The sequence below is a fragment of the Lampetra planeri genome, chromosome 1 (assembly GCF_965212315.1).
Source record: "Lampetra planeri chromosome 1, kcLamPlan1.2.h2, whole genome shotgun sequence".
Taxonomy (NCBI): Eukaryota; Metazoa; Chordata; class Hyperoartia; order Petromyzontiformes; family Petromyzontidae; genus Lampetra; species Lampetra planeri.
The window spans coordinates 2865685-2879425 of NC_136107.1; the positions used below are offsets into that span (position 1 = coordinate 2865685).

The 13741-nt window shown below is 44.2% G+C and overlaps 1 protein-coding gene across 1 annotated transcript in view; it reads left to right on the forward strand.

Annotated features, from left to right (window-relative positions):
* LOC144727742 (polypeptide N-acetylgalactosaminyltransferase 13-like) overlaps positions 1-13741 on the forward strand; it is a 90446-nt gene that overhangs the window by 14900 nt on the left and 61805 nt on the right. The window contains exon 3 of the mRNA XM_078606840.1: positions 7146-7314. Coding sequence (XP_078462966.1) covers positions 7146-7314 — 169 coding nt within the window. The remainder of the gene's footprint in view (positions 1-7145; positions 7315-13741) is intronic.

Below are 13741 nucleotides of genomic sequence, written 5' to 3' on the forward strand. Positions count from 1 at the left end.
GAATCTGCCTGTGGCAGCGTGGGATTTTGCAGATGGTGTCCCTCCTGCATTGGCCATGCTGAAAATTATATGCCTATCATGTAGCATTTGGTGTGATTATACTGCTAAGAAGAAAGGTACCTTGAAGGCCATTTAAAATCAAATGCTAATGGATTGTGTGGGCTGCATACGTTCATCAAAATATTATCAGTCGTCGCTGAAAAGTACAAACGTAATAAAAAAAAAACACACAAATATAGTGTGTGTGTGTGTTTATAATGACACACTGTACATAATTCCCTCAATGCTTGAAATGTGCCCAATTAGCTTCATAATGTCAATTTTTCACACAAACACAGTTGGCTTGCGGGGATTGCGGCTAAATGTTTCCATGGCAGAGACTAACTGAACGGCGCCGCGTTGCGTTGTGCCAGATGGTGGCCAGTGGCTTCGCTTTATACTCGTATGCTTCTTTATTGCATTTTTCACAGCCAAGGGGACCTTAGGAACAGATCTGTTTAAGTGTATGTTTGCATGTGTAAATATTGGAGGTTTTCAGTGTTCGTGCCAAAATAAATATATTTAAAAAAAAATCTGTTCATCGTCGCCAGTTTATTAAGAGTGATTGGTGCTGCTCCTTATGCCGTGGATTTAAGACTTAGTGTTGCATAATTTGCATGGCAGGATAGCGAAAGATGGCACCAGCTTTGGGAGGACTTCATCCAGCGTTGGATTGACCGTTGCTGATGGGGATGATGGTGGTTCATTATCCACCGATGTTTTCTAGTCCTTAGTGATATTCCACCTTGGTCTATGCTTTCACTAATACAGTAGGCGTACTGCCTCCGGCTATGACTGTCCCAGTCAGCTGTCAAATACAGTGAGCTTGTGGTAGGTCATCAACAATATCATAATCTTTGTCATCATCATCATCTCGTTGAGCAGAATATTTAACGACTGGTCCAAAATGTTCGTAATTAGTCCTCCGTGGAGTAGCAAGAATATGCATAATTACAATATTCTACTCCCAAAGAAAATATAAACGCATGCTATGTTTACCACCCAGAATACAACAATGTAAGTATTTATCCATTAATTGCAATGCATTTGAATTGTGTTTTATCGTGCATTCCAAACATGTCAGATGTTATTTTTGTACAGACTTGGGACATGTGTGTTTTGTGTACGAATACTAAACTTTAGACTGCTATTTCTAAACTTTAACCCTATCCGTAGATGGTAGGAGATATAAACATGATATAGTCCATACTATATAGGAATAAGTCGTTCTTGGGACCTATCGCGCTTTACAAATGAAATATTGAGTCATTTCGCAATACTGGTGTAGTGACATAGAATTTGTCACGTAGCGGCATAGCGCTGGCTTCTGGCAGGGAAGGGGATCTTAGTTCACAGCAGCCCTGACTGACAGCAGGCCACGTGATAGACCGGAGAGGGATCTAGGGTACAGGTTATGGAAGAGGCACATCGAGAACCCGCTGGAAGGTTCCAGAAGGGGGCGTGGCCGGGGGCGGGGCCAGGCCACGCTGAGAGTAAAAGAGGGGCCCCCCCGGGAGGGGAGCTCGGGGCTGTCGTGTGGAGTGGGATCCCCCGTCGTGCTGCTGGAGTCTTCACCATCTCGGCGTCGCCAGTCAGGCAGTCTACCAGCTGTCCTGACTTGGGAACCGTAGTTACTAAAGTGTCACCGTCAGGCCGTGTTAATAAACAGAGTGCCTCCTACTTACTCTTAGTGTCTCTGAGTCAGTCACTACACTAGTAAAGTGTCAGAGGTGGGTAACATCCATTCCCAATGGGTGTAAATTAAATACTTTTCAGTATTTTTGCAATGTTGCCACAATTATATCATTAGATAAAAGCTTTTAAAGCTTGCGTGCTTTAACCTCTCTATCAGCATCATTAGCATCATCATCATTTTCGGCATCAGCTTGACTGTACTTCCAGGAAGTCTACCAAATTAATTATATCCGTGACCGCCTGCTGAATTAAGGCCAAGATCACGTGCAACTCTGCATCGGTGGGGTTTTCCTTGCCACTTAAGTTATGTTCGTGGAGAGCAGGAGGGCTCCTCATCATCATGAGAACATAAGTTCAAATCCCAGCTAAGGTCAGTATGTTTAGGAAGCCACTGGAGCTATGCACTTTTAACGCTAGATTGAAAACTAATTTCTTTATAACTGCTTTTGGTGTTTAGTTTGTTGTCCTTCCCCCCGCATTTCCGATGAGCACGGTTGTACGTATGTAGAACTTATTTTACAGCGTACGTTGGCCTTATACGGTGCGAAATAAGTTCAAAATGTATACATACAAGCTCATCTGAATACTTCACAGGGTTCGGTTAAATTGAGCATCATCACCAGGTGAGCAAAATCTGCTGTGAATTTAACAATGATTGTCCTATGGGAGCGACTAATCCCCATTACAGCAGCAGCAGCAGCAGCGTGGAATTTTCTGGTTCGGGCCCACCAACAAACAGGAGAATTGGGACACTGATGGATACAGAACGTACGTAGCTCAGCCAGCGGAGCAGCACATATTAATTTTAATCCTGCTCTGACGGATTGGTATCGGGCCCAATCTGCTAAATTGTTTAAATTTCATGAATGCATTACCCCAGCCGTCTCAATTGTGGACATGCTCCGAAAGGGTGCAGTCCTGTAAAGATGTATCATTTCGGCGAGAAAAAATATTTCCACACCAATTTTTATGATACATGCCTCGAATTGTGCAGTGCGATACTCGGTAATTTTAAACTAATGCAAATGATATGCTGATGTTATATTTAGGCTAACTGGAGCAAACAAAAACTGTACAAATGAACGGGACAACCAGCCTTCGCGAAACTGTGACCCTGAATCACGTCAAATGCATCGAGTCCTCCTGGGTAGTGGCAGCCGTAATGCACAACATGCTGTCTTCATTGCCATGTTGTGCGTGTGTTGGTTGCGAGGCGCTTTCTTGAATCATCCTTCTTGCATAACCTGGCTCCTATATTTTATTTTTTATTTTAACAAAGCTCCGAAGGAATCTATATGTAGCAGTAGTTCAATTATAGATTAATAAACACGGTAGCTTACGATGAGGATGGGAGGGGGGGGGATTGCACGGTCATATATTCATAACCGGCTTATACTACATTGAAATTGACTTTTCTTACTTTTAATCACCTGAAAATTGAAAGGGATTATGGGGTGGTCAAGGAGCGTCTATTCCTATACGTGCTGTCATAGTAATTTACAACTCCTTTCTCAATCCACTATAGAGTGAAGGCCTCCCCCACAATGCATCAGGCGTAGGGGTTGTTTGGGCCATACTTCACCATGCTGGTCATGGCGGATTGGCGAAAAGGGGGTGGGGGAGGCCAGGACTGATTCAAATATCACTCACCACAGATATCACTCCCCACTGATTTATTCTTCCGAATTCAGAGGGCAGTGCCCGAACCACCGCACCACCACTCCACCTGGTTATGTACCGTATTTTATTTTAATTTGTATTAAATACATTTGTATTAATGTCAGTGGTATCTGAACCAGTCACCCCCCCCTTCCCTTGTTCACTTACTGGCACTGAACAACGTCCTGAAATATGGTCAAATAACCTCCATGACTGATACAGCATGAGGAGGTTTATTATGATTTGAAAATAGAAATATATTCAGTGCTTGCATTGGTATTTGTGTATGATCACAATTAAATAAAACACATTCTAGATTTGAAGCTTTCGTGACTGCAAGGATTCATATTCTTATGTTTTTTCGGTAAAGTCACGTAGGTAAAAAAATTAATAAAGTAAAATAAAAATAAAATAAAAATCACGACGTTTCGGAGGCAACACAAGCTTCCGTCTTCAGGTGGAACCGTCACAGCACGATAGCTGTATCAAGTGACAGCTGTATCAAGTAATATGCAGCTATCGTGCTGTGACGGTTCCACCTGAAGACGGAAGCTTGTGTTGCCTCCGAAACGTCGTGATTTTTATTTTAATTTTACTTTTATTAATTTTATTTTTTTATTTTTTACCTACGTGACTTTACCGAAAAAAACCCAAGAATAAATAAAACGCAGGTCAGATATTTGATTTGCAGTGAAGGGAGACATTTGTGTCGCATTGTAAACTTGAATTCAATCACCGGCCTTTTTAGTGCAGTGTTGAAGGCAGGCCACTTCCCCACTTTCTCCTTTTGACGTCAACTAATTTCAAGAGAATAACGTAACAAACAAATAATGCCCCGAAACATTTTTTCCTTTGGTTTGTGAGCGTTTACAGTGTTTGTGTGTGTGTGTGCGTGTGTGTGCGTGCGCGCGCGCGCGCGCGCGAGAATGTTGGGGTTGTGTGCGTGCGCATGTAATATAGGTCTTGGTTCTATTTCACGGTCATAACCAGGGTTGCTGATAGCACACACCATTTACGCTCACAGTGCGTGCAACCTGTGCAAGCACTCTGCACTACACTTTGCTGGTACCGGTTTCTGTGATCGATTTTTAACAGCCAAATTTGGTGGCGGTAACCGGTAAGCTGGGCACCACAGGAGCGATAAACAGTGGCAGGATGGGAAAAGATTGGACAGCTTATTGTGAAAGTACAGGGTTGCTATACCAACAAAAAAACACTTTCACCTCTTATGCATTTCATGTCCTCGAGAATATGCGTAAGTGTTTGAAACAAGTGTAGATGCTCGCAACATTAATACAACACTATATATGATGCAATCCTTTCATAATATCTAGGCTGGTCTGGAATTACCCTTTTATGAATATTTCAAAAGAGCTTACATTTTTGTTATTCTCTAAACAAAAAATTTGAATGGGAAGTTCGTTTGCACGGACTTTCAGCATCCTGTGCTCAAGATTAAATTAACCGACGTGTGAATTTCTTTATATACTTGTACATTATTATTGTCTAGTGTTTTTGTTCTGGCGAACATTGCACATGTTTAATATCTCCAGGCACATTGCTATGATGTGTGCACGTCTCTTTTTGATTGTGACCAATGCTTTTTGATGCGTTGCTTGATGTACAGCCCCGTGCTTCAAGTTGAAATTGGTGACTCCCTGCTCTGAGTGAGCACAAATCCCCCTTAGGCTACGTTGTAGTGGCTACAAAATTGATGTTGTGTATTTCATTATCACAGAGAAAGAAAAAAATGTAGCGTGTACCTATTGAAAATGTGTAATATTGTGCTCACACATCATGTGACATGTAATTTGAATTACTCTAGCTTGAAATATAACATTTCTCATTAAATAGCAGGGAGCTGCTATTCCCCGACATGGCAACATTCCTGGTGCCCATGCCTTTCACATTGTTCTTCTCTCACACATGTTGTCCTCTGACGTGTGCTACCTTAATGGTCTCGCTTTATTTGCAATTCGAGCGTATAAATAAACCGCTGCTTTGGTGCCAAATATCGTGTTTTGAAATAAAAAGGAAAGTTTATTGTAAAATGTATGCGCTGTGTGCGTCGGGTGTTCTAAAGAATATGATTAGCACTTGAATGGACAGCTTTATTATGCATGAGGGAGAAATCATTTTTTAGTAGGTTGGCTTGCCATTACCATTTTATTAATATTTTAAAAGAGCTTACGGAATGTCCTTTATTCTCTTAAATAATTTTAAACGGGAACGTGGGAAGCTCCTTTCGGCACGCCGGCTTCAGAGACTCTCCAAGTACATTGCAGAATGCGCTTACGACAAACCCCTTGCCGCTGAGTCTTTAACAAAGGCAAACAAGGCAAAGAGCCCCCGTAGAGCCTTAACGCGCCGTTGGGGCAAGTGCTGTTAGCGAGTAGCACCTATGAAGGCCGGCACAGCACACGAGGGGTAAGGTGGCCAGCACCACGTCCGACCGCCTTTGTCTCCCCAGTGGCGATGTTTTTACACCGCCACCAGGGACTCATTTGCGGCTGAGTCGACCTAGGGGAAGCCCAGGACCGGTTCAGATAATTGTCGCTGGTGTTGGCCGTGAGCAGGGATCGAACTTGGGTCACCAGGTTCGTAGCGCAACGCACAAACCGCTACACACACACACATGCACGGCCGTTATAAAATTGCTAGATTTGAATTCCCCTCCAACTAATTGAAGACTTTCCCTTTAATGAGAAACATTGACTCGTAATTAGACCATCCATGTGGCACGGATATCCTGGAGCATGTGCCTTACTTGTAATTGTAATAATGTATTAAGGGTTGAATAGTGCACTTCAAAGACCAGTGGAACCATTAATGACACCATTTTCAGATAAGCCTTGGTTAAGTGTAACCTGACACTGCACCGTGATGGCTGGCTCGTGTGCTGTGGGGGTGTTCACAGTGGTTGTTACAGAGGGCACATCAACTCGACCGTCCTCCACGTGGCAGCCATAGGCTCATTGGTGCCACGATTCAAATTTACTCAATTATAACGACTGTAACAACAATTGAATGGGAATGAATTTTTTTTTTTCTTTTAAACTCTGCTCTCGTCGGAGAGGGATGACGTCCCCTGAAAAATAAATGTGACATCTCGGTGGGTCTGTCAAGTATATATGGAGCATTTGAAGCCGACGAGATATTGGGTGTGACATGTTGCATATCACCAGAAGAACGGCATTATTATCAATGTTGCGTTGTGCATCGCTCTGTTCGTGTGTTTGGAAGTGCGGGTGTCCGTGTTAACCCAAGGCGGGTTTCACAATACGAATAACCTGTTCAATGTGTAGCGATACTGGTGCAGGTACAACGAAAAAAAATAACCTACCGTCTTTCCATGTAGCCTTTATTAATTGTAGCCGTTTATGGAATTTATTATTTCGTTTAAAAACATCTTTTGGGAAGAGTGCGGAAATGAAAAGAAAGCATAAACTCTTGGTTCGTGTTCTTCGAACAATTATAGTGCTATGAGTCAAGAGTAATTACATTCTCTCTCTCCCACATTTGCTGACTCCACCTGCTTCCTATCGGCCTGCACGAGTTAGCGTTATGGTGCAGGAAGATAGTGGGAATTGCAAGAACAATAAAAAAAAAGTCTGCCGCAAAAATCGACTGCTGCGCTGTCCGTCCCGTACTCCTCTGTGTGTTTGCCCGTGCGTCTTGACGCTGGGGTTGTGATCTGCCCGTAATCCACGTGTGTGTCGTGTGTGTTGCTTGTGCTCTGCACGTGTGTGCAGGCGCGATCTCCCGTCCCCGAGAGGGCCCTGGGGAGATGGGCAAGGCTGTGCACATCCCCAAGGTGGAAGAGGAGCACATGAGGGACTTGTTCAAAATCAATCAGTTTAACCTGCTGGTCAGCGACAAGATCGCGCTAAACAGGTCTCTTCCAGACGTTCGCCTCGACGGGTACGTTTTGAAAACCGATTGTTGTAATTACGGATTGCGTTAAGCTCGCCTCTGATTTCAACCGACCTTTATGACACCCCGATTTACTTTTGAATCCACGCTGCCTCGTTGGCCGTTGAGCCAGCAGATGGTGCTGCGGCCGGAACCCGTGGCTCAAAGTCTGATGGTTATGAGTTCAAATCCTGGTCGACGGTCGATTCTGCCAATGGTTCGTCCGGAATCCGTGAAATGAGCGCTACGTTGTCGGACGTCAACAGTGGCAATAGGTCAAATGTGCAGCGCTGCAATTGCTTGCTCGCTCCACCGCTAGCAGAAGGACCCCCGCGAGAGGGCACTCCAGCGAGCCTCTCTTACAGAGTTTTTGGCCTACTCTTCCACTCCGGCCAGACATCTTGGAGGAGACGGGAGTACCCGCACTTTACCCCGCCACTCACGACCTGCCGATTGTCTCACTGCGGTGTGACCCATTTATACTGCTGGGTGAACAGAGGCGGGGGGGGGGGGGGATTGAAAACACCGTGCCATTGTATCATGGTGGCGAGATGTTAACTACCTCGCCTGGTATACGGGTCGTGGGTTCGATCCTCACCCCGGCGCCTCTATATTTGGAGTGTGCGTGTTCTCCCTGTGGCCGTGTGGATTTTTCTCTGGGTCCTCCGGTTTTTCCCTCCACATTTAGAATCAACACGCTCTTAAGAGTTTTTGGATGCCATGCATTTCCACGTGATGGGCCACTTCGTTGAGTTACCATTTTTTGGCCGGGTTGCTTCTGAAACACATTCCTGCGGAGGGAGCTGGTAGTAACGTTGGGTTGCTCGGTCAATGGCCAGGGTCAACGGCGGCGTGGTGTATTCCGCAAATATGCCCGACTGTGAGGGCGTGCACAAGCCGGCGTGAGTAGGTTAAACGTTGATAAGGGCACCACGGGGGTGAACAGCCCCTCCCCTCCCACCCAGCCCCACCCTCCCCACTCAGCCCCTCCCTGCACGACGGACGGACAAAATAATCCCCTATGGGCTGGTGTAACCAGGAGGTTACTACCAGTAAAGGAGATGGTGAGCCTTAACTGGTAATATAAAAAAAAAAATCTAGTTTTAGTATCGGCTGTTGCGCCGCGAATATCGAACCGGCACTGTGCCCTGCCATGGACATGTGGAATTTTCGTCATTGGCTCAGGGCTGACAATGGAGTAGACTGTTGCCTCGTTGCTCCTCGGAGCAGAGAGAGGCACAATGACCTTGACTTTACTCGTGGAATAAAAAAAAAAGATTTACGCCGATACAAACTGTATCACCACCGTGTCAACCAGTTTGTGCTCGTTTTTTTAATTAAATAAAATGTTATCACGTGCACTGTGAATGTACGTTCTCGGAGACACATTCCGTTTAATGTTAATTGACTTATAATTGCTGTTCAGTGAGCTAGGTAACGCCCTAGAGCTGATGTGACTGGGTAACCACGCGTTAAAAAACAAGATGTTCAACTTGTTTATCACGACACATCCGAGCGTGATAAGTAAGTACTTTGGGGCCTTCCATTACATGTGCAATCAATCCAGTGCTGGGTGAGGGCCTTCCTACGCCTTGTGGATTGTGGAGGGGTTTCATTGACCATACTTCATCACACTGATAAGCACGGCTTGGTGAAGGCAGGGAGCATTATATGGGACCATAGGTGTGCAGTACAACAATGTATTTTTCTGCACTGGCCTCTGTTTCCCACAACATAGCTATAGCAACCTGCTTTGTGCTTTGTGGTCGGCGCATCCAAACGCTGTCCATTTGCAACGCTGTTGAGCGTCTGAGATCCGCTGAGGTCGGGCGCATTCAGGATGCTTTGGTCATAGGCCTCGCTGTAATTTTGTTTGAAAAATTAATGTTCTCATTGGCAGAGGTTTTTGATTTCTAATTTTCAGTTATATTTGTTCCGCACCGGTACAGGTCGGTCTTTGATACGTACGCTTGTGCACTCACAAATTCTGGTACAATTCAGTGGCGTGTTTGAAGCATTGGCGGCTCAGCAGCAGTCATCATGTTCATTTTTGGGTCCTTTTTGCCATTTGTCAATCTGCCGTTGTGAATCCATATTTCCCTTGGAAACTGTAAACAATTTACTCTACATTGCACCCTCTTGGTCGTCTTCAACTTCATCGTTTGTAAGGTCGACAGGCGTGTAACCTTGTGGAGCGTGCGTCGCATTCTTGAGACATCTCCAACCCCAGCGGCACAATACTTCCTGAATTATTACTCAAAGTGGTGTCTGATTCGATTTATCAGAGCCCTTTTGTTTGAAACTCGCTGCTGCCATTTAACTTTACAGTGAATGTGAAATCACTTTTTTTCTTTAATAATAATAATGTAAGTTCCCTCCTTCTCTCCCAACCCCCCCAATGTTCTCCCTACAAATTGTCTAAATTTGCTCATGTTAACTGCCGACTGTTTCCAATGCGCCCTGAGCTATCTTCAAAAAGCGTTCGGCTGTGCACTCTGAATGAGCTCTTTGGCTGGCTTATGTCGAGGATCCTTGCGCACGCATACCCATGTGTGGGAAGCCAGTGGGGTTGAAAAAGAAAATGTAAATCAAAAGTGCCCTTCCAAAGATCGTGTCTGTGGCCTTGCGAGTAACCAATTTTTATGCATTTTAGCTGATAAAAGTGTTATCGCCACTTTTGCGTGTAACGCTTACTTTTCAATATCGCGTCACACTCATAGAGCTTAGCTACGCTTAAACGTGTGCGAACGTAATAATGCCCGAATTACCCCTTTCACCTCGAATATCCGCCGGAGAGAAAGAAGTGGTTGTAGCTTCATCTGTCGGCCTTCACTTAAAACAGTGGTCCATTAAGCAACACTTTAATCAGGTAGCCATAATGCTGATGTCTTCGAGAACACTGGCAATAATGTACAAACATAGTTATATTCCTATTCAGAGCTGTTTCATATTTAAGTGAGACACCAATGCTATTTGAAATCCACCGTGATGCATAGCATTGTGAAATAGTGTCGATGTTGTGTCGGTTGTGTGACTGTTTTATCGTGTGCCTGGAATATTTTGTGCGCGGTGCTCATTATTTATTTAGTGTTGTGTACATGTGAATTTGTGTGCACATTGCGAATGATGAGAAATTACAGCAGCAGGGTAAACGGGTTTGTAACTGAAAAACATCAATGTTAATCTCAGGCATTCAGGGCTATATGGAGGAGAAACATGAAGATAAGTCAAAGTTACTAGTAATTACAAAATAACAAGGTAAGTTCACCCTCCACACGTCATTACTTAAAATTATATTCTTTGTATTTAGTTTTATTTAACCCTTGCGAGAATTTATATAAATAGCTGCGGCTAATGTCGATTGTTTTCATGCACGGGCAAGAATGTATTTTGTCATATTGCATCATTTTAATTTAATATTCTGACACGGAACAATTAGCCGTGTGGGCCAAGCTAAAAGACCCAGCTGGGCGCAGTGGCAGCCAATCTAAAGAGCCATGGAGGTGATGGGTTTTCTGATGGGAAGCTTTCTTAGCCAGTAGACTAGCCCTGCCAAAAATAAGCACACAAGCACACACGCGCGCGCGCGCGCATGGCATTCTGTTACAGCATCTTAATGTGCTGCGTACCTTGAAGGGTTTTGGGTCGGCATGGCCAGAGTGTACGGTGGGTGTTTTTTTTACCAACACAAACCTGCTTGTACACCGCTAATTTTACACGCCCCTCCAATGCACTAAGTGAATTTAGACACCGCGGCGGTTTGTACGGCAGAGCAGAGAACAGCCAAGTATGCATTGGTATCTGAACCCAGCCTGAGCAGCAGCAGCAGCAGCAGCGAAGAAACAGGGTAATTTTTGTTCATCAAATCTATTGTGTCATTCTTGCGCGAAGTTTTTTTTGTTTTGTTTTCGTTGGGTTTTCTCAAGCTACCTTCAACACGTCAGACGCTCAAAACGATTCCTTATAACGGTGTTTTTTAAAAAATATATATAGAGGCTAATCTCAGAATAGCCAGACTTTTCAACCTCAAGGTCTTTTTGTGTTCATTCATAAAGCAACAGAACGGCCGATAAGAAGGGTGGAGCAGAAGGGGAGGCTGCCTGTAATGGGGAGCGTGACCCACAGCACGCGCAGCGTCACGGCAAGGACAACGTTTCTAGTTAGCTTCGCAGACCTCCCACACGTTACCAAAAGAAAAAAAAAACCAAAACTAAAATCACAGTTTAATTTTCACAAGGTGTTTGTATTCAACCCTCCGTTAGCGTGCACGGCGTGTGCATGGTTTTGCCCGTCGTATCGTCCGTTGCAGCATCTACAATCGCAATACCGTATGTAATTACTACTCCGCTTTCTAATCGAACACTGATCTGAAAATTCAGATGGAAATGCAGGTTGAGTTTTCTTTTTCGCTGTCATATTTCATTAAATCTTTTCCTTTGTTATTTTTTTTTCTTCAAAGCACTTGTACCGGAATTTTTGGAATAAAGAATAGAACTGCGAGATTTCCAAGATTAATAAATATATATTCCGCAAAGTATAATGCTGCTTGTGGTATTGCCGCAGTGCCGCCGCTCATCCAGCCTATTGGAGCTCGCCTGTCATTTAAGACTTCCATTTATATCTACATTGTCTTCCGTAAATTAATAAAACCCTGGGTAAGTTAATGACCATTGATTAGATTTGCACGAGCGATGATGCTGCCTCTAGCGCTCAGCAGATACCTGCTTAGCAGAAATGCATTATCAGTGACACGGGCTCATGATATGGAATTAAGGAATATAAATCACCATTGCTAGTTTTTTTTCCTCGGCCAAATTTTGGCTTATTGTACTTCCACCCGTCATAGAAAAATGTGAGTCTTATGCGCAATCGGCTGTGCACAGAACAGGAAGTGCACTTTTAGTGGCAAGCCATACATTAAGGGAACCTTAAATATGCATTATGTTTAATGCGATGTTTATTATGAAAGTAATATGATGTTGTTGTGTCCTATCACCTCCGATTAGTACGAATGGCTATGCATGGTGCAAAATGAGTTCAACATACATATGTGTAGTGGGTTCCACGGAAGCACACACTTGAACTTGGAGGCAACACGTTTCCTCTACAACCCCAACAGGGTAACTACATAACGTACACAGGATAATAACATAGGTGGTAGCTACCACTGTTAACTAGACCACAACGGGGTAACTACATAACCGGGTTAGTTAGTAACACACTGCCTGACCCACGATGCCGAGCGTGAAGACCGAGGACCGAGGACCGAAGAGACGTAGCGCCGACGGGTTCCATTCCATCAGACAGCCTTGATCGGCTCTCACGACCTCCCTTTTATGCCGCTGAGCGTGGCCTGGCTCTGCCCTCGGCCACGCCCCCTTCTAGATCCTACTAGAAGGTTCTGGGCCATACATCACGTGTCCATCTCGCCACCTTCCCCCCCCCCCCCCTCATTATCCTGTCCTGGTCACGTGCCCTCTCGGGTTTTACCCAGACTGTCACGTCCTCAACTGCCCTCTTTCTGACTGTCACCGGAACCATGCCCCTTAGGGCCCCCTTCCATGCCATACCTACTCTGGTGCCAGAGAGAGGCTCTAACACGCACAGTTGCACACTCTTTTCTCGGGAGCTGGCGCTCAACGCTGTAGTGACCCAATATACGTCACTACATATGTTCAGAATATAAACAGGCCTTCATATGATGCCACTATAGATGAAGCGTCTGTAATCCTAATCACGAATGTTTAATAAACAAGGATGTCCAGCAGCATGCTTTCATCCTGCTTGTCATATGCGATTCGGTTGATTGATGCTCATGACTGGGTCATCAAAAGCAAAACTCAATCAGTTCACCAGATGGGCACTGTAATTTTTTGGATAATGTTTCTTTTGGGACTCAATCACAAAACCATAACGCCCATTGTTCCTTATAGAAAGCTGCAAACATTAGTCTGTCAAGTTAAGTATTACTGTGATGGCATTAAATGTCCAGGCTCTGTCATTTTGGCAGGCAGTGTGAAATGCCTGCGCGTCTGTGTTTATGAAGGTCAATAAAGTGGATTATCTGCGAGCTGCGATCCAGTCTAGTCGGAGCATTCGAAGCCTAATCTCAGTGGACAGCAGTCTACCTTGAATAGCTTCATTATCTACCGCGGTGTCTTATTCGCGAAAGAGAGATATATATATATGAATGTTTCATAATGCAGCTTTAATTGTAAAATGCAAAACAACTTATTTGATTGAAATATAAAATGTTGAAAACGTTATGAATTATACACGCCGCGTCTTTCCCCCAAATTATTTACGCATCTTTATTTATAATGAAAGTGTATGCAGTGTGAGCATAACTTCTGACGATTAAAGCGTACGTGCCCCCACATAGAGCTAACGAAGACATTGCTTACGTACACTGTGCATTAATTTAGTAAATGTGGTA